Here is a 20,996-nt window from a genome sequence, read left to right as displayed (position 1 = left end):
GGACCCTGTGGCCAGTTATCTGTGCTTAAATGGATTTTTGAAATCTTGTCCTAAACGAGGTCACATGCAGCCCCCCTCCCCCTCCTCTCCTCTCTTTCTTGGAAAATTCCCAGGTATGTTCATGACTTCCTCTGGCCAGTCGCCTAGGTCTGGAGAGGTCTCGGAAACGCGGGCGAGACCCAAGTCACCAGGCTCCAGCTCCAGTGACCCTTAACGCCAGCCCAACGTCCCAGCCCAACCACCCACAGATCTACACACACACACACACACACACACACACACACACACACACACACACACACACACACACACACACAGTTCTGGGATGCCTTCTCCAGGGAGGCAGAAAACACACATGCCCTCATGACCCTTTGACACAACCCTATGCTGATGACACACATGACTTGGACACCTTACAACAGGCCTTCAAAGTGTTTATCAGAGGTCATGTGCTGTTCAGTGGTGGGGTGGGCACGTGTTTGAAATTGTGTTAAGAAGAAGGACAGGTAGGTTGGGGCACAAGTTGCACTGATAGGTGCAGGGTGTAGCTGACCATACAAAAACAATTCTAAAGCCATACATTATCTGTGGATTCTAAACATAATGTTTGTTTAAGGTACTTCATCAATTGTACTATTTCCATCCTATTTCAGACCAGACAATTTCAAATGGAATAGAAAGGAGAAAGAAACATGATAGTTGAATTTTTGAGGAAATAAACAAAAATGTAGATGCCTAGCATACATATGATACTGAGGCTGCAGACTTTATTTACAGAATAGGTAAGCCATCATAAGCCTACACCATTAAATATCCTCCTCTTGTTTTGACGAGAGATATGCACACTGAACCTTCAAATAATGTAGGGAAGAACCACTGTGGAAAATGTGACTCAAAAGCATTAACTACACTGTTTTGCTAAATTGCCTTCCATCAGGGTGCATCCTCAGGTAGCCCATGCCTTAGGATTGCGTATAGATGCTTTGAGTAAATATGCCTCTTTATAAACCGTTCATGATAATAGTAAAATGTATCAAACAACAAGAAACAAATTCGCACTTAATTGTTGGAACACTTTAAAGTATTTGCTGCCATTACATTTCAGTATAAATTATGAGATGTATGAAAACAGCATATTTGTGACCTACCAAACAGTATATAGACTTGACAGATTAAAATAGCGTTTTTAAACTACTAGTCTAGTCTAACGCATGGTGCATGTAACGTTATTCCTTGAAACATTCACATTCGGGGAGTACATTGCTTTAATTTAGTTAAGTTGTAGGGGAAAAAAGAAAATAGGCTCAAGTTAATCTTGCAACTGCAATCACCTTCAACCAATTTATTTTTGACTAATAGGTTAATGGGATACAATTAATCAACTCTCTCAGGAAAGACAGTCTAAGCGCAAAGGCATTCAAAAGACGCCCAACAAGAACAAACCGTTTAAACACACACATTAAACACGGTAACTGTGTAGTTCAGCTCCACAACGATATGTGCAATCCTGCAAGTGAATGAAAATGTTAAATCAATTGTTAAGCCCTGTCGACTATGTGTGTGGTGAAGCGAGAAAAGTCCAGCCTATAACCAATAATCGTCTCTATGACTGTGATTGGTTTACAACAGGAGACTCAAGACACTTCCCACCCAGCCCCTCCTCCTCTGATGCACCTGAGGTTAGGGAGAACGCACCAAACTTAGATCCGCTTGCACGAAAAGTTGGGAAAGTATCCTCAAGTTTCGTCGTGGCTTGCTGTCTGAAATGGAAGAGCTAGCGAGGGAGTCCATTAGCTTGCTTGGCAAACCTGCGCGGGACTCAGGAGGCCCCAGATTGGGCTCCTTCGGCGCAATTTTCATCATGCTTAAATCAGCGCTTGGTGCCGGGCTTCTCAACTTCCCTTGGGCTTTCGACAAAGCTGGAGGAATCCATACCGCTGTGATGGTGGAAATGGTTAGTACCCTAAAGAAACAAGGCTAATTGCACGCTCTGTTCACGTTATCAAATCGATACACTGTCACATTTTCACACTGTTTAAGACATTTTATTAACTGTCATCATCTAGCCTTCATTAATTAGACTTTATTGCCACTGACTCATTTCGACACCTGTAGCACAGCTTGCTTACTTTGAATGTTCGGGTGCTGTTTTCAAATTGAGTTTGATACGGTACGGTACACGTCGTTAACTGAGTATTACGTTTGCTATTGACTGGTTCTGTCTTTGTCATAGTGAGTGATAATTAGCCTGCCAAAGTTTACGCTCCCCATCTCACAATATATTCTATGCATTACATCCGTATTTACGTCAGCCTTTTGTACTGTTTTAAAATACAAATTGGATTTTTTTGTTAATGCGTTTTCCTCCCTTTTTACCCAGGTGTGCCTTGTGTTTCTAATCAGCGGTCTCGTAATCCTGGGCTACTCTAGTTCCATCAGTGGCCAGAATACATACCAGGCCGTGGTGCGGGTTGTGTGCGGGGCATCCATTGGGAAGCTCTGTGAGATCTGCTACATTTTCAATCTTTTCATGATCTCCATCGCCTTCCTTGTTATTGTTGAAGATCAGCTTCAGAAATGTGAGTTGTTTTTTTTTTTTTTTTTAAGTTGCTTAAGTTTACAAATCGCACTACCCGTTGACTGGAGCAATATTTGTCTTTTCTACTAGATCATGTTGTGCTACATCTTTGAGATTGTCATCCTAATATAAGAACACCCCATATTCGCACCAGTGTGAAGCATCCACTTGACTTTGTCTTGTCCTCATGTCCATCTAAGTCTACTCTGTAGTGACCTGATTGTTTGCTTGTTGCTTTGTATCTCCTTCAGTGTGCGTTTCTATCTATGAGTTAATAATCGGATTACCTGAGGCGGAGATGCCCTATCACTGGTACACAGACCAGCGCTTCACGCTCTTCGTCTTGTGCGTCATCCTCGTCTTCCCCCTCTCCATCTCCAAAGAGATCAGCATTCAGAAGTACACAAGGTAGGCAGCTAATCAGGGTTTTCACTGCATAAAGCAGGTATCCTGCAGGTTTAATAACATCATGGCAATTGTTTATTTATTTTGCTGTGCTTGGTGAGCATCACATCACTGTTGCTAACCAATTTATAGTATTGTAGCAATCTCTCTCTGTCAGGTGTAAATTTGGCTTTACGTTTATTGAGGACCGGCATAAGCATTCAGACATTGATACAGAATGCCAAAATGTATCAGGCTTATATACACAGACACACTCTGAAGGCCCAGGGTCGACAAAGACACCAAAATACCAGGGAAGCAACATTAGGGCACAACATACTGACTCTCAATCGCTAACTATAAATAATTGTAGACATTAACAGAAAAGGACAAGTCCATTTCAGAATGTCAAAGCCAAATTGTGCAGACAACATTTGCGCATGGAACATTGGGAGATGCCACATAATAAACATAAAGTACACAGTTGTTTACACATCAGTCCTGGTACATGCCACATCAGTCCCCTCAAGTCCCATGCCTGCAACACACAGGCTTTTAAGTGTGCTGGGACATGATTGCTGACCGCCCCTACGGGCACGTGAGCTGCTTGTGGGGAAAGCACAGGGTTAGGTAGCGTGCCTGTTGGGGTGAGCCAGAATGTGTGCAGACCCCCAGCAGCCTGTGAGTGTTGACACATCAGCCCTTTCAGAGGCAGGGCCAGAGGGAATTGGGAACTGTAGTCTCAAGGGCTAGGGCTGAGATGGTGGTCCAGGGCGGTTGCTGACCAGCGGATCTTTAATCTGTCTTGCTGCAGTTGCTCAGGGTCAATGAGCGCCTATTCACTGGTCTTGCTGGTGGCTGCTGAAGACTGCTGCTCGCTATATCTCAGCTGCTGAAGACTGTAGGTGCTGCTGTTGGCATCGTCATCCGATGAGGCAACTCGCAGAGCCGCTATTACCAGTAAGGGTCAAGAATCTTTGCAAGTGACTTCATGGAGACGGCGGTAGTTGATACAGATATGCCAGGAGCCATCTTTCCGATGACGCCTGATTCTGCCACGTCCTGTATAGGGATGGGTACCGTTTTTTTTTTCTCCGATATTGGTGCTAAAACGATACTTTTAAAACGATACTGGTGCCTTAACGGTGCCTGAACTGATACTTAAAAAAAAAAAAAAAAAAAAGCACAACACGATGATTGATGACATTTAAAGAAAGGCTTTTTTATTGCCAAGGCAATTTTTTCTTCAAAACACACACACACTCTGTACACACACTACAGCAGGGGCATGCTCAGGGGTGCCGCGGAATGGCCTAAGGCTTGATCATTTAATGACATTTAAAAAATATATATATCAATTTCAAAATTCATTTTATTGTAATTATTTCAATTAAAACATTTATTTGCAGCACAAACAACAATAGGCTACAGTTTAGAGTTGATTCAGGGCGTAACATCAACAGCTCTCTTGTTGACTTCGTTCTTTATTCCGTATTGACAGCAGATGGAGGAGTGCAGGTAGGCGCAATGGAACGTTTTTAAAGAGTGCATCCATCTCCACAGTAACAGACATCGGAATCGAATTCATCAAATAGAAAAGTGAGCCATTATAACGACCCGTACCTCCAGTATGGGTTCACTTAGTGTGGCGAAGTGACGTGCCCCACACTAGTATGCCTGACGTAGACGTTGGTTAATGCAGTCTTCGACCCTGTGTATTGCCGTAGAAGCCCACATTGGTGTGAAAGCCCCCCCACCCCTTCCCTTGGCCAGGCCTTGGTTTTCTTATGTTAATTGAATTGACCTGGATTGAAAACACCCCCCCCCCCCCCCCCCCGTCACTGCTTCACTGATTTAAAAAACCTGAAAGTCACAGGTTCGATCCCCACTAGTGGCAACCATGGCCCAAGTTGCTTAACGACTGTTAACGACTCTTAATGACTGTTATCAGAGTAAGCCTGACTGTATAATTACATGCCAGAAACGAATATCAAGAACATTAAGGTGAAATAATAATATATAAGTTAGGAGCATTACACATAGCCAAAGTTACAACTTTTAAACACATACCACCATAAACATGTGAGAATTCGACAAGAGACATTGAAAGACAGCTAACTCACTGCTTCGTCAAATAAGAGAGATCAACTATATATATATCTGGAAACCACTTACAGATTCCGATTAGCTAAATTTGCGTCTGGATGGAAAGGTGTTATCTTTCCCCATCCCACCCATGCTAAGCCATTTCTAGCATAACATGCAATCTACGGTGGAAAACAGAAGGCAGGCGATTTTTTTTTGTATCAGTTCTCACCACACAACGACGTCTCATCTTTGCTCCTTGAATGTCCAGTGGTGTAGTCCAGTGTATACGCAGGTATACGGAGTATACCCACTTATTTTTCAGTCAGCATTGGGTATACCCACTTCTCAAAACAGGGTGTTTATCCTGTGCTGTATAAATAAATAAAGAGTATACCCACTTCTCCAGGGACCACTACACCACTGTGAATGTCGATGGTGTCGATGGTCGAATGGTATGGTGTTATTGAAACTTACTACGTGTAAAAAAGACTAGAAATTGAACGTTTATTATTCGAGTCTAAAGTTTCTAATGTTGCCTCGGGCGCCTTTACGTAAACATAATTAAAACGTCACATAAGTCCACTAAACAATTCCCAATTCGCTGGCTCCAGTAACAGAAGAGAAATACCCCAGAGGGGGGAGGAATGATAAACCAGGTACTTAGGCCCCCTTCACACGGAGTCTAGATTCACGTAATCTGGTTCATTTTTCACACCTATCCAATCTTTTAATTTCGTAAAGATGGAGCCTGGTAACGAGAGATTTGCGTTAAAACGGAGCCACCAGATTGTGTTGAACGGGCTGTAGTACATACTCCACGCCTGTGGGTGGCGCTTTAGCGCTTTACTTACACAACTGAAAAATCGTGAAAAACCTAGAAGGAGACTCGGCAGCACAAGGTAAAGGAAGCAGCAAACGGATAAACACATTACACAAGACATTCAAGCTCCAATTAGCAACATTACATTATGGTGGTTAATAAAATCAGTGGTCAGACTAAAGGATATGCGAAAATGAATTATATTTTCTATTGATAATAAAGAGTTTGGAACAGTACATCATGACATGTCTGTCATCCCATTTCCCATGAGCCTTTGCTCCGGCCATTTTACATACATTTATGAATAAAAAAGCAATTAAATCGCTGGCCAATTTATATTTGTGGTCATGAAAGTTATGTTAGGTCTGAATAAGAAGAATTAGATCAAGATAGGGGGCTAATCAAAAATCAGTAGGCTGGCTTAATGAGAGTGAATTCGAGGCCCACCATGAGTGAGATTTTGAGGGAGAACAAGGCATACAGTGGTTGGAGATCACAAATTGATCACGTGGGGCAGTGACATCATCAGGTTGCGTGAAGCCGTACAGACGAACACCAGCCCCCGTACCGATTCAAATCTACTCACTTTCTGAGTAGACTTTCACGATCGTTGCGGCAAGAGAGTGCGGATAGAGAGTGCTATCTGTATTAGCTATCCGTATCAGATTGACAAACTAGGCTCCATGTAAACGACCCCTTAGTCGCACCGACTAGCTAAATCCTTACCAGAAAAGGTGGCTAAGCGGTTAGTAACAGCACCATTAGGTACATCGTACCACTAACCTGAAGAGCGCAGGTTCAAATCTCACGAAGCTCGCGTAAAATCTACCTGAAAAGACACAGGTTAGATATGTACGAGTGGCAAACATGTCCCAAGTTGCGAAATGACACTCTCAATATCAGAGTAAGCCCGACTCTGTATAATTACAGTGAATCTCAAGAACATTACAGAGAGGAAGCTCCGGAATATGAGTGGAACAGCCTCAAAAGTACATGGGAACACTCGAACTCTGAAACTGAAAGGCAAAGCAAGAATCGTGATATCCCCGAAATCAAAACCCTAAAAACAGAAGTCTGAAAACGGAAGGTGAAACAAGAAATGTGATAACCCCGGAGCAAAACCCTAAAGACAGAATATGAATTAAATTATTATCGTACGTACATTTTAATTTCGTTTTTATGGGGCAATAGCTGTAAATGGGAGGGGATACGTTTTGTCAGTTGAAAGCTGACCTATAGACAGAATCTCATTCCGTCTCATCACAAGACGTTTTAATTCAATTCCTTGTCGTTTTCAACCAATGGCTGCAGCAGGGTGTGTGTGGCTAGAGTGCTGACAGTCAATATGCTAATAAGAGCATTTCGCACCTCTGTCAGCGGGAGGTGAGAATGCTAAACACATCGGCCCCCCTCCCCTCGCAGGTTCCTTCCCGGGAAATTCCGTCCGTATGCGGCAGACGGATATTTCGGGGGAATGTCCGCGATCAGCCAGGAATGGTGATCATTCGCGGCTGTATCACAGCGTATACGGGCCCGATAATATTGCTTTTCGTGCAGTGATGGTGCCTACAGGTTGGTAAGGCACCTGGAGACCAAGCACCCGACACACCAGAACAAAGACATTGAATATTTTGAAAGACTTAAAACACAGAATACCACACAGAGCGAACGCTTTCTACCGTGCATGTGTCTGAGAAGGCACAAAAGGCTAGTTTTTTTTAGTTGCCGAGTTGCTTGCTAAATCTAAAAAGCACACGCTTATAATACCCCTCTCTGATAACACGATCAAACGTTGCATTGATATGTCGGAGAACATGGAATCTGTACTGAGTGAGAAACTACGGCTAAGGGGGACATTTGCGCTTCAAATAGATGAGTCCACTGATGCTAGTGGCCTTTGCCAGCTGATCTCTAACGTGAGATCTGTGGATGAGGACAAATTTACAGAGAACTTTATTTTGCAAAGAACTGGACAACCATGCTACACTTAATGGGACACATGTGCCCGTCTTTGACTGCAGAGTTTGTTAATGCGAGGAGGGATTGTGGACAGTGCAACACCTGAGGCAAAGGCTGTCAGTTGAACAGGACCTCCGTGTTGCACTGTCCACAATCCCTCCTACACCTGAGGCAAAGGCTGTCAGTTACATTTACATTTACATTTAGTCATTTAGCAGACGCTTTTGTCCAAAGCGACGTACAAGGGAGAGAACAATCAAGCTAAGAGCATTAAAAACCTGGTGTAACAATAAATACTGCTTATAAAACGACATAGAAAGAATAAAAAAAGAAGTGCGGGCCTGTTGCTGCTTAAGTGCAGGTTAAGCCAAGGTGCCAGTTAGGAAGGGAGGTGCTCTTTGAAGAGTTGGGTCTTCAAGAGCTTCTTAAAGGTAGAGAGGGACGCTCCTGCTCTGGTAGTGCTAGGCAGGTCATTCCACCAACGTGGAACTACAACTGAGAATAGTCTGGATTGCCTTGCTTGCACCGGGGGCAGTGCCAGACGACGCTCACTGGCTGAGCGCAGCGTTCTGGGTGTAACATTTGCCCTTACAAGAGCATTTAGGTAGGTGGGAGCAGACCCAGTAAGCACTTTGTAGGCCAGCATAAGTGACTTGAATTTGATGCGAGCAGCTACCGGCAGCCAGTGGAGCTCAGTGAGTAGCGGGGTGACATGTGCCCTCTTTGGTTGGTTGAACACCAGGCGCGCCGCCGCGTTCTGGATCATCTGTAGTGGTTTTACCACGCATGCCGGCAGGCCCGTTAGGAGGGCGTTGCAGTAGTCGAGGCGGGAACTCACCAAGGTTTGCACCAGCAGCTGGGTGGCATACTGGGTTAGGTACAGCCAGATTTTGCGGATGTTGTAAAGCGCAAAGCGGCATGACCTCGCGACAGAGGCGATGTGGGCTGCGAAGGTTAGTTGGTCGTCAATAATGACCCCGAGGTTTCTTGCTGTTTTGGATGGAGCCAGAGATAAAGAGTCAGTCTTGATGTTGATGTTGTGGTGGATGAACTGTTTGACTGGGAAGACCATCAGTTCTGTTTTGGCCAGGTTCAGCTGAAGGTGGTGGTTTTTCATCCATGTGGATATATCAGCAAGACAGTCTGAGATCCGTGCCGAAACAGTGTTGTCCTCAGGAGGGAAGGACAGAACCAGTTGAGTATCATCGGCATAGCAGTGGTAGGAAAAACCATGCGAGCGGATGATGGGGCCCAGCGAGGTGGTGTAGATGGCAAAGAGAAGTGGTCCCATTACCGACCCCTGGGGCCCCCCAGTGGTGAGGTGGTGGGTTACAGATAGATGACCTTGCCATGACACCTTGAATGAGCGCCCAGAGAGGTACGATTCAAACCAGGAGTGTGCCTTGCCTGAGATGCCCATACTTAATAGTATGGACAGAAGGATGCGGTGGTTGACTGTATCAAACGCAGCTGATAGGTCAAGCAGGACGAGAACTGAGGATTGAGCTGCTGCTCTAGCTGTTTTTAAGGCCTCTGTCACAGATAGCAGGGCTGTTTCGGTGGAGTGACCGCTTTTGAATCCAGACTGGTTTGGATCAAGGAGATTGTTTGTTGACAGGAACTCTGTGACCTGTTTGGAGGCTGCCCTCTCAAGTGTTTTAGATAGGAGAGTGAGAAGTGAGACCGGCCGGTAGTTTTCCACCTGAGTGGGATCGGGAGACGGCTTTTTGAGCAGCGGCGTTACCTTAGCCACTTTGAATGAAGAAGGAAATGTTGCAGAATTAAAAGAGGCATTAATCACCTGTGTTATTGCCGGTAGGACGGCAGGGGAAATGGCTTGAAGGATGTTGGATGGGATAGGGTCCAGCGGGCATGTAGTTGGACGGCTACCTGCTAGGATTTTGGAGAACTCTCAGTGAGAGGGGTGAAAGGGGGAAACGATGAGTTATTGATGGTAGCGCCCTTAGGGGGGGAAGACAGTTGGTTAAATTGTTTCCCAATGGCTGCCACTTTCTCTGTGAAGAAGGAAGCAAAGTTATCGGCTGTGAGGTTAGTAGCTGGGGGAGGAGGAGTAGGGTAGAGCAGAGTTCTGAAGGTGGAGAATAGTTTCCGAGCATCAGTTGCACTGTTGATTTTGTCATTGAAAAAAGTTTTCTTAGCAGCAGTGATGCTGGATGAGAAGGAGGCCAGCAGTGTCTGGTAGCTTGCAAGATCGTCCTGTGCTGCAGATTTGTGCCACTTTCTCTCAGCCGCTCTGAGATTGGAGCGCTGCATTCGGAGGGTATCACTCATCATGAGCTTAGAGTGGAGCAGAGAGATTCTGTGGCATCATTGACACCTAGTGAGGAGAAGGTGGATAAAGGTGGAAGAGTAGAGGAAACCAGGGAGGAAAAGTGAGTGGGGGAGAGGTTGCGGAGGTTGCGCCGGAACGAGACCATAGGAGGAGGGACAGAGGGTTGCTCAATGAGCCGAACATCAAAGCGATGAAGAAGTGGTCTGAGAGATGGAGAGGGGTTACGGTTATGTTTCCCGTGGTGCAGTTCCGAGCAAGGATGAGGTCGAGCTCTTTCCCTGCTTTGTGAGTTGAACAGGACCTCCATGTTGCAGTGTCCACAATCCCTCCTACACCTGAGGCAAAGGCTGTCAGTTGAACAGGACCTCCGTGTTGCAATGTCCACAATCCCTCCTACACCTAAGGCAAAGGCTGTCATTTGAACAGGACCTCTGTGTTGCACTGTCAACAATCCCTCCTCGCATTAACAAACTCTGCAGTCAGAGACAGGAACATGTGTCCCATTAAGTTGATAAGTTGTCTGTGGAGACGTGAATAACTATATTTTTGTGAACTTTATTTTGAAGGTTTGTTTCTGCTATGTTTTGTTACTGCCAGCTAATTTCTCGACTATTACCAACATATCACAAGGTTAAATCAAATGGCATAAAGTACAAATATGACATAAAAAATAGGGGTGCCGTGGATGGAGAGATGTTTAGAGGTGCCGTGAGCCAGAAAAGTTTGGGAACCACTGCACTACAGCTTTACACTTCAGCAATTCTTTTGCAGAAATATGAGCATGTTTGCCTTCTGAGTCAAAAATGTATTTTGTTTGCATTTATTTCATGAAATTTCACCATTTTCTGATTTGTTGATGCCAATCTTTTCTATCTTGTTGATACTTGATCTTGTTATTTGAACCCACTGGGTACGTGAACTTGAACTGCCCCTTTAAGAGACTAGGTTTAGTTTTGCTGGCAACTCCGTTTAGTCTTCAGTCTGCGGTTACTGATCTGCCTTTGACTGTAGCCTTCTCTCCCACCTTAGACACAATTGTTTTGTTGCATTTGCTGCACGTCCCGTTGTTTGAATCATTTTGTGCGAAATACAGCCACACTTTTGACCATTTACTGTTCAGCATTTTCTCTGTTAGATTGATGGCTAGCTCTGTTTGTGCTTGCTCTGTGAAATGCTGCCTGCCCTTCGCTGTCATAAGACTTTTTCTATGTTATCACCAATGAGCGTGAGCGACACAGGCCAAAGTTTACATTGGGAGATGGGGCAGTTTTAAATGTGCCCCTCGAAATCTGCCTAGCAACCAAAAAAATCATTCAGACAGATCCTCGCCACTAATGTTACTGCTCGTTAGCTATCGCTAGTGTTGTACAGTTTTGGAACCAGCCTCTGTTTCATGTTGCAGCCTGAAATAATCCCAGTTTTTAGGACAACCTTTTACATAAGTCTTGTTCATTTAGCTGCACGATTTGTTGCTGTTATTTATTTCAATCGGCTCAGGCACCCAAAGGATGCACCGAAATCTGCGTTGCATTTCGGTCCGAGTAGGAACCGGTGCCATTCTGATGGCCTGCCTGGTCTCAGCGGTCAACGGCAGTCTCAGCTTGTTGGTCTCTGGAAGCTGTTCAGCTCTATGGTGCTGCTGCTCGCTGCAGAGGTTCGTCCACTGGAATTGGCGAAACGTGAAGGTTCCCTGTACAGACATTGGGCCCTGGGTGGCTCTTGTCTGGCCACGGTGTCTTCAGTAGCGGCATGCTGGCTCCTCAAGGGTGGGCATGACCTTGACAACACAACCTTGTTAAAGACCTTGGCGGTCAGCCTTCTCTTTGATTTGGTGGCTTTAACGCTCTTTGGACTGCCGTGGAGGTAATGGCAGGCCTTCTGGGTGTTGGCTCTTGCCTACCAGTGGTGTGAACGGCCACAGTTTCAGGACCCAGGCAGCCTGGATGCTGGCCAGCCAGAATGGGTGTGGAACTGTTTGGCCTGTGACGAGCACTCGTAAGGCTTCTTCCCTCATCTGAGCTCTCTCCCTAGTCACTATGGCAATCCGCATCATCATCACCGCCCAGCCTGGTGGTTTTGACTTCTCTTTGCCGGGTAGCGAGCCGTACGGCCCAAGCTCAAGGTGTTCTGGCTTAGGAGCAGGGTCTCAGGATGCAATATATCCATCCTTCCCACACTGCCAGCATCTCCTTCTGACTGGCTCACTGTTCGCCAGTGACCCCGCCTTTAGGATCTCTGGGGATTTTGCTGCTGCCTGGCGGGTTGCCTCCATCTCCTCATCGCTCAGCTCAGCTTGTCTCTCGTAGTGTTTTAGCCCATAAGAACGCAGGACAGGCTCCACCCCCCCTTTCCTTGCCCAGGGCCACAACCAGAGAGTCAGGAGTGCTAAGGCTGATCTGCTCCCTCAACCACTCTGGCTGCAAACCCCAGGTGAAGGCCTGTAGTGCGCACTCCTCTTGCTGGTCATCGCCAAAAGTAGGGTAGCCCCTTCGAGTGCACAGGTCAGCTGCGTAAGGCTTTCTCTCTCCGACTTTGTTGGTGAGTGGCAAGTTTATCCCGGACATCATCAGCAAACATCCAGTGGCCGAAAAGACGGCTCCTGTAATAGCCCCCCAGCTGGCTTGTTTGTCTTGATGGCAGTTCCTCCAACACTTTTCTTCCACTGACCAGCTGTTGAAATTGGCTGCCACCTGGACTGAAGAACGGCAGCTTTGACGTCTCTGTTGTCTCCGTGGTTGTCGGCCCAGAAGGTAGTTGGCTCCGTCGTTCTTCTAACGGATGCTTCCTCTGGCTAGTGCAGGCTCACTGGTGTGTCCAGTTCCTGGTGTGGTTCCAGTGCCGGTGGTCTATCCTCCCCCCCCCCCCTGCACTGGTCATGAGTCGCTGTCTCCAATCACTGCTTCTGTGGACTCATACAGGCTTCGTTCCAGCTGTTTTCCCGTCATCTTGAGCATGGCCATCTTTGGATCCCACTGACCGACATCAATGTAGCGATCTCAGTCAGGCGTGTCTTTGGCTTTTTTGCTGTTTATTAAAGACTGGCACAAATATTCAGACACTGATACTGAACGGCAAAATTGAGCAGTCTTATAAACGCAGACACACTCTACAGGACCAGGGTAGACGGACACAAAAACACCACTACATTAGGGCACTCGTACAACATACTGACTCTTAATTGCTAACTAAAAATACACATGGACATTTAATAGAAGGGGAAACACCAGGCACTCGAAACATTAAAACTGAAAACGTTTGCACATGGAACACTGGAAGACACCACATAATAAACACAAGGCAAAACAGTTCTTCATACATCACATACACATCACTCTTGGTGTTTGTGCTGAAGTGGTCAGGTTGTGTATCCCTTGTGAACCCTTCTATGTCTAGTTGAAGTGTGTGAGAGTGTTACATTTAATACATGCGAGTTCCCTGTGTTTAACCATATCTGTCCACCCAGTATGTCCATCCCTCTTGTTGTCCCGTTTTGTATGTGTAATTATGTTATAACGAGTCATAAGAAAAAGCTTCTGGATGAATTGAACGCAATGCTGCTGAATGCTGATAATTTCAGAAGAACTCAAGACACTATAGTATACAGCAATTTTTGGATAAGAATTTAAGCGGCCCAGTAAAATCTCTTGAAATGGCTGAGATCTGTTGGAGACCTTTTAAATGCATCTTGGTGTCCTATATCATTGCTTTAAGTCTGTCATTCATTACTGTATGCTTTTTGTTTGTTAGTGTTTTAGGGACCTTCGCTGCAGCCTATTTAACAGCGGCTATGATCATCAAATACCATACAATGGAGGACCAAGAAACCCCTGTTACCCCTATATATAGTAGTGGGTGAGTAAACATGGGATTTAACATTTGTATGTTAAAGAGAACCTTCGAAAATGGAATGTACTCTAGCTAGAACATGCAGACAAGACTAGTTTTTATTTTATTTTTTACTAATTGTTTATTGATCCAAGACAGTCATCACAAGACAATCAATAGAGAAGAGTTACTGTTACATTAACATCCATTTCATACACAGCAAATGGAAAACTCCTCAGAAAACATAGACAAGACTAGTTTTGACCCTAAAAATCTCTAGGATGCTTTGACCCTGGTCAGCCTTGCCATGTAGTCCATAGGGCTCTTGTCTATTATGATCATACATAAACCTGCTCCTTCCACTCATGACCTGTTTGAAAGGCGACATGCCTGCACACAGATACTAAACGCCTCTCTTATCAACACCCTTTTTCTTCTTCTTTTTTAATCCCAGTTTAAGTTCCTGGGCTTCGATGTTCAGCGTCATCCCAACTATTTGCTTTGGCTTTCAGGTAAGTTAACAAACCTATTGACCCCTTTTCTGCCCAAAGGCTCCTGGGTCGGCAGAGCACATATTTGCCCCCCCCCCCCTTTCCATTTCCATAGAAGAAGAATACAGCATAGCATTTTCCCAGAGGATGTCATTATCTAGCCCCTAAGGTCATACTTGTTTAGATACTGGATAAAAGAGCAAAATAAAGGTAAAAACGTGGAGGTGTTCACTCGAGGTTTACTCTATATCCTCCCATGTAACCAAGGCAACATGGGGAGGGGGAGCATTATGAAAAATGTAATAAAAGGAATGTGGGGAGATGCACAAAGGCACAGTCCCTGGACACCACTGCCCCTGGGCAGATTGATCATTGCGCTAGAATGGGAAGATGGAAAAAAAAAAAACTGCGGGTATAGAATCACTGTGCAAAGGAAATGGGGAGTTGGGGAAATCCGATGAAGGTTGGGGGGATGCTACATTTGCTTTTCAGCATCATTCAACAATTGGGGGGAGCAAGGTGGTTGTGGGTGGATATTTATGTGCATGCAGTGTGTGATGTGGGGGAAGGCAAGATCGTTTTAGAGGTTGGGACCTGTTACTGTGTGCCTTAGCAGCGCAATAGGTCTCTGACCCGATATGCGCAGGGACATGGACACTTCCATCCACAACCCTGTGTGAATTAATGATGAACGCCAAGTAAATACGAATGTCCTAATGATTGTTCCATATTAACCCTCTAAGCACTAGGGGCTTAGCTGCCACGTAGATGTTTATATTATATTTGGCACCAGGTGCACACTTCAAGGTTGCCCTTTAAGCCTGCACTCCCTCTGGATCTCAGTAGGACATGTGTGGGGGAGTGCTGGGAGGGATCTGATTGTGCTCCATTTTGCGCTTTGTTCAAGTGTCACGAGTCCTGCATAGCTATCTACAGCAGTATGGAGAACAAGAAGCTCTCCCATTGGGTGCTCATCTCTGTGGTGTCCATGATTATCTGCTTGGTCATCTACTCTCTTACTGGTAAGCAAGTCTGTTCAGGAACAAAGATTTTAACTTGGAGCTTTTTGGCATATTTGTTATGCATTTCTTGATTTTCTGTAATTTTGTAAATGAAGTACATTGTAATCAATTATGACCTGATTTACAAGCGGTGCGGTTTCTTGTGACGTTTTCAGCTATTAATGAGTCATCATTACCTTTGCATAGTTGCTCTAGTTTACTGTGAACAACTGAACCATTTCATAGCCCCATTCCGCCCCCTAAAAGAATATCCTTAATGAAGTTGGTAATCACAACAGTAGCTGGATTTCACACAGGGGAAGGGTGAACAGCAGGCCACATAAATCTCACTTCAAAACTCTGCTAATAAGCTTTCTCCATTACTCTGCACTTTGGGAGCCTATCCCAGAACTCAGGAAGGGAATAAGTGTGGACATACGAGATGGATTGAAATGACAAAAGGTTGGCACTTCAGAAAGGAATCGATACAAAAGTGATTCCATTTCAACTCTGTGACATCACAGGTGTTCTGAAGGGAGGTCTTTTCTCCTTGAGCAATAGTTAACTTTTCAGAAATAAACCCCTCACAACCGCCTCTTGACAGTCAGCTCTGTCAAAGTCAAGCTTGTCCTTCACACATCTTGTCTGCCCTCTTCTCTCCTCCTCTTCTGTCCTGTACCAGGAGTGTATGGTTACCTCACCTTTGGTAGGCGAGTGGCCCCAGATGTCCTGATGTCGTACACAGGTGATGATCTCCTCATGGTTGTCGCCCGGCTTCTGTTTGGAATTTCTATCATCACCATCTATCCCATAGTGCTCTTGCTCGGAAGGTGTGGTTCACCTCTCACTTCACACCAACACTAAACTCTTGAGTGTGGGATACAAGTATAGACATTAGAGCTGTGTGCAATGTTTGACTAAAGAAAAATGAAGTTCTTGAAAAAGGAACTGAGAGGGAATTGTCTTAATGTGAATTATTTCATTATGCTTCCATTTTCTCTAGATGTCAAGTACCATGCAATTACACCTACATGATAGTATTATATGTTCTAATGTTCTATACCTGTCTGTTCTTTTCTTTTCCCTCTTCTTGTACTGCTTAATTAGCTTGTCTGTATGCATGTCTGTACTTACCATGTTCTTCTCAAATTGCTTTAAACATCTACTTTTGAATTTGACTTTATTTGTTTTTCAAATGTTTCCAATTTACACTGCAATTTGACATTCCATAGCTGAATACCAGTATAATATAATGGAGTACTAAAATTGAAAAATAATGTTATAGAAATAACGACAGTGTTGAGACTGCTACATTGTGTGTGTGTGTGTTTGTGTGTGTCCTTTTAAAGGTCTGTGATTCAGGACCCGCTGCTGAATTTGAGAAGCAAGTGCACAGTTGTAACAAAATCATACGAGATGTGCTCCCGCTTGGTGCTGACGATAGCTTGGATCGGCGTCACCCTCCTCGTGGCTGTTTTTGTCCCTGACATCAGTAAAGTCATCAGTGTCATTGGGGGGATTGGTGCGTTCTTCATATTCATCTTCCCAGGTGAGTCTCTCTTCTGAGAATTAAAATAGTTCTGCTCCACCAGTATTTGTGTGTATTTGATGTAAATGAATTTAAAGACTAATTTTCTGTGAAATTTCTGCAGGTCTCTGTCTTGTATTTGCAGTCCAGTCAGAGCCATTCTCTCCCTTTCTGAGGTAAGTGTTGCCGTTGGCAGATGTAGACAGTGCTAGTGTGGGTGAGCTGGGAATGTTCTATGCAAGTTTTTCTCATAGCCCAGTGTTTTCACAATTCTGCAGATCAACCCTACACTGTTACACTAATTATTATTATTATTATTATTATTGACTGCAGTAATGGCAGTAAATCTGTAAAGGCTGGTATACAGGCTAAAGAGGTTGAGTTGTTGTTCGGACCTGTGTTAGAGAAGTTGGCATAATTGTTTGTGAGGCTGCTTTTCCTAAAAGTGTCACCGGATCCTTCATTACAGTTGACAGAGAATAGTCTGAATAGTAGCATTCAGCCAATGGGGGGCATAGACACTTTAGGCCTATCTAGTTCTAGGAGATGCCCAGGTTTAAAGTGACAGGAATGTAACTGTTACCTCAGGAACCAGATGTCAACAGCGTAGTGCAGAAGGCCATCTGTGAACGTGCACACTAGACTGGGATGAGGATTAGCCACAGCTGCTCCTCACAGGACAGACTCCACTCCTGTGAACACGGAACAAGATGTAGTGGACACAGAGGCATCAAAACTAGACCGTCACCATAGGAAAAATGTGACCCGTGCTTATAAACCTTCTTGATTTTTTTGATTTACTTAATAATACTAATACACTTTTTGTCATGGTGTGGGTAATACTTCTGTGGAGCACATTAGGGCCTTAATACTAGTGTTAGTACCCGAGACTTCAAGTAAAATCTTCAAATCTAACCAGACTTTGGTCCTGTCCTTATAGCCTCTCTTCGTAAGTTTAAACGAGTCATGATGATGTGCGAGATTTTCTTTTCTGTGTGTCTAAAGGGCTAACATGTTGTTCTGTGTGTGTTTGTTTTTGTGTGTGTGTTCTTAAGGGTGATCTTGACTGCATGGGGTGTGATCACGCTTCTCTGCGGCGCCTTCATCTTCGGACAGAGCACATCCATAGCCATCATGCAGGTCCTAAACAAAATCTAATCCGTCTCTCTCTCTCTCCGTGCCCTCAGCCAGGAGTTTCGCGTATTCACAGGGGGCTGCATCTAGAGGATTTCTTTTAGGAATGTTTACTGGAGTCGGGCTTGCTCTCTTTGTACACAGAACCATCAGTGGCATCAAAACGGTACCGCTGTGTGCTTTTAGAGAAATGCTATGCGTCAGCCTAAGGACGTGGAGGTGGTGGTGTGTGCAGTGGGTGGGGGAAAAAAACAACAACAAAACAAGTGTACTGCACCAAGACAAGCAGTGAATTTGCCTCCAAGTGGGAAACATCTTTTGAAGGGACTTTTGTTTTTTCATTGGAAACCAGGATAAGGAAAAGCACATGCATATTATGCAGTCATGCTGTGAAATGGCTTGGTATGATATTCTTCATCACCCTGACAAGTAGTCCATTTCCTGTTATTGAAAGTGCAACGAGTCTTCCAACTCGTTGGTACCAAAACTAACACCGTCACAGGGAGTGCGTAACTTATTTTGCTTTCAACGTTAAATGTTTTGTGTAGTGCTGTATTCCTGTGGACTTGCACCAATACCTTATCGGTTTCTTTTTGTACAATGATCAGCCTGTTGGCTTAAATAAAAACAAAAGTAATGTTTTATATGAAATACTTGTAGTGTGTGTGTGTCTGTCATTTTGAAGTTGAATGGAGAGAAACAACATTAATTCATTTGGCAGCTTTTTTCGATTTTTATTGAATTGCATCACTCTACATAATCTACAATTTAAACAAAGTTCAAACGACTATAATGCTTGCATCCCAGCAATAAGTCTCTACACTCACATCAAGAGAAAGCCAGATTTACTGAAACATACATAGGTATAAGAATTCATATTTCATTAAACAATGCCATAAAAGTGAATATTCATTCTGTAATTTTTTTTTTCTTCTCCTGGTCATATATTTAACTTCATATCGTTGGAATAATATAAAAGAACATAACTGCACAAACCCCATTGAAAGTAGCATAGCTAAATACTACGGAGTTACTGGACATTCGTTTTGAACATGCACTCAGGTGAGGTACAGTATAAGGGAGAAAAAGGGCACAGAAAAGCCATTTTGCACAGATCATCCCACAGCCAGGAGGGTCACTGAAACTGCCAGGGCACTACCGCTATGACCGGAGCAAACCTGTTTTCACAGAAGCTGACCAGCTTTACAGGGTACTATTCGGTTATGTGGTTTTAATCATTACTAATCATCAGGGTCTAGTTGTCTTGAGTCCTTGTTGAAAAGAAACAAATATGGACATGACTGAGAATACACATGTTTTCAAAGTACTGATAGACGTTGGGTGTACCTTATTCTGAGACCTAGTTAATCTCGGTAAAGAAAACATGATTTTTGGAAACATGTCAGTCTTTCTGAAGGAGAATACGATGATATCATTACTGCTTCATCAATTTAAGAAAAACAAGAAGATCGGTGAGCAATCCACTAAATCACTTTACAAGATTAACTCTGATAAATAGATATCTCCATCTTAAATAATCTTTTTAAATTCTCTATTTCCTGTTTACACTGATGATTCATATGCCTTGTTTTCTCTAGTGAATATGTATTCACATACACTGTGCTCTTATAATGGTTCTGATTGTGTAGACCACATGCCTTCACTGGTTTGTGGTGGATCTCTTCCATGTATTGTGTGAATGGTGTGTCAAAACAGTTTTAATTCCCATAATAATGTTTGTCTGACAGAAGCAAGGAGTATCACTCTTACGCATGGTTCAATTGCAGGGAACACTGAAGATCGTTAGCGAGATATACTGTATATGCTGCAAGGTTAAGTACTGGCATAAAAGTAGTCTCATCAAGCCTCTACAGCAGTGAAGGAACACCTTAACGTTGACCTGCTTTGTTGGCAAACGGTTCAACACAAGCCACAAATGTCTGTGAGTGAGTGTGTTAAAGGACTGCACTGTCAAGAATTAAAGACAGATCCCACCCCCAGTGCGTAAAACAAAGCTTCGGTGGGTGGTGTTTGTTTTTGCGACAAGACGGATTTCACAGCCTCCAAGGCTCCATGTGCAGTATAATCAGCCCACTGCAGCTCTGACTAGAGGCTGCAGCGGAACCAGAACTTCACCTGTGAGAGCCGTCACGGGGAAATGAACTTGTATCTGCTCAACGTTCACTGTAATTAACACCTTGCGTTCTGCCTCAATATCAAACAGACACTGTGTAAACAAGTAATTACAAAAGAGAGAGGGGGAGATGAGCGGGAAAGAGAAGACTTAAGCAGAAAGGGAGTGAGGGATAAGGAGAGAGAGAGGGGGAGGAGGAGAAAAGAGGAGTGTTTGGGCATTCAGGCAAACGGTGGACGCATTCCACCGGCAGAGAAGCCTCGTCCTCATCATTCTCTGCTTGAGTTGCACCAGGCAGCTGCATTAAAAAGAGATAGGAAGCAGACAATGTGAATGGGAGGGAACAGACAATGTAGCTTAAATCATTAGAAAAACACAGTACACACAGTCTTTTTAGAGGTATTTGAGGATATGCATGTTTTTGTAGTATGAATTTGCATTTACAATGGCATTAATGTTACTGAAGTTGGCATTAGCAATACTTTTCTACAGAAAATTTACAAAAATAGATCTGTGTGTTCCTTCCTGTATCTCTGCCAAGAGTAGTATGATGTTGCATGATTATGCGATTCAGATTCAGAAGTGACTTGAAATACTAAGATTATCTCCACATGACCAACAATCCTGTTGACACACAATTAATACACAGTGTTGTTTTTGAGGTTTACTCTTATTTAATAAATATGTCTCTCTCCAGTCATCAAACAAGTCAGTTGGTGCATGTAGTGGCCGGCTATGGCCAGGTGACGGCACACTGTTTA

The 20,996-nt window shown here is 44.1% G+C and overlaps 2 protein-coding genes across 2 annotated transcripts in view; one reads left to right on the top strand and one right to left on the bottom strand.

The window, feature by feature from the left end:
- Positions 1-1,765: 1,765 nt before the first annotated feature.
- Positions 1,766-18,125, top strand: slc38a8a (solute carrier family 38 member 8a; the record flags this gene model as incomplete). Its single annotated transcript, XM_080842850.1, has 10 exons — positions 1,766-1,954; positions 2,381-2,579; positions 2,830-2,986; positions 13,870-13,974; positions 14,402-14,459; positions 15,346-15,460; positions 16,122-16,269; positions 16,789-16,988; positions 17,092-17,143; positions 18,023-18,125. 10 exons carry the CDS (start codon positions 1,766-1,768, stop codon positions 18,123-18,125), a joined length of 1,326 nt encoding a protein of 441 aa, XP_080698976.1.
- Positions 18,126-20,504: 2,379 nt separating this feature from the next.
- Positions 20,505-20,996, bottom strand: part of necab2 (N-terminal EF-hand calcium binding protein 2) — a gene marked incomplete at both ends in the record, with an annotated part of 67,552 nt that continues 67,060 nt past the window's right edge. The window contains one exon of the mRNA XM_080841508.1: positions 20,505-20,533. Within this exon, the coding sequence (XP_080697634.1) occupies positions 20,505-20,533 (29 nt within the window). The remainder of the gene's footprint in view (positions 20,534-20,996) is intronic.

The sequence above is a fragment of the Sprattus sprattus genome, assembly GCF_963457725.1.
Source record: "Sprattus sprattus genome assembly, chromosome: 7".
In the NCBI taxonomy this organism is placed as follows: Eukaryota; Metazoa; Chordata; class Actinopteri; order Clupeiformes; family Clupeidae; genus Sprattus; species Sprattus sprattus.
Note: the sequence above shows the minus strand (reverse complement) of the source record. Positions and strands in the feature narration are given on the sequence as shown.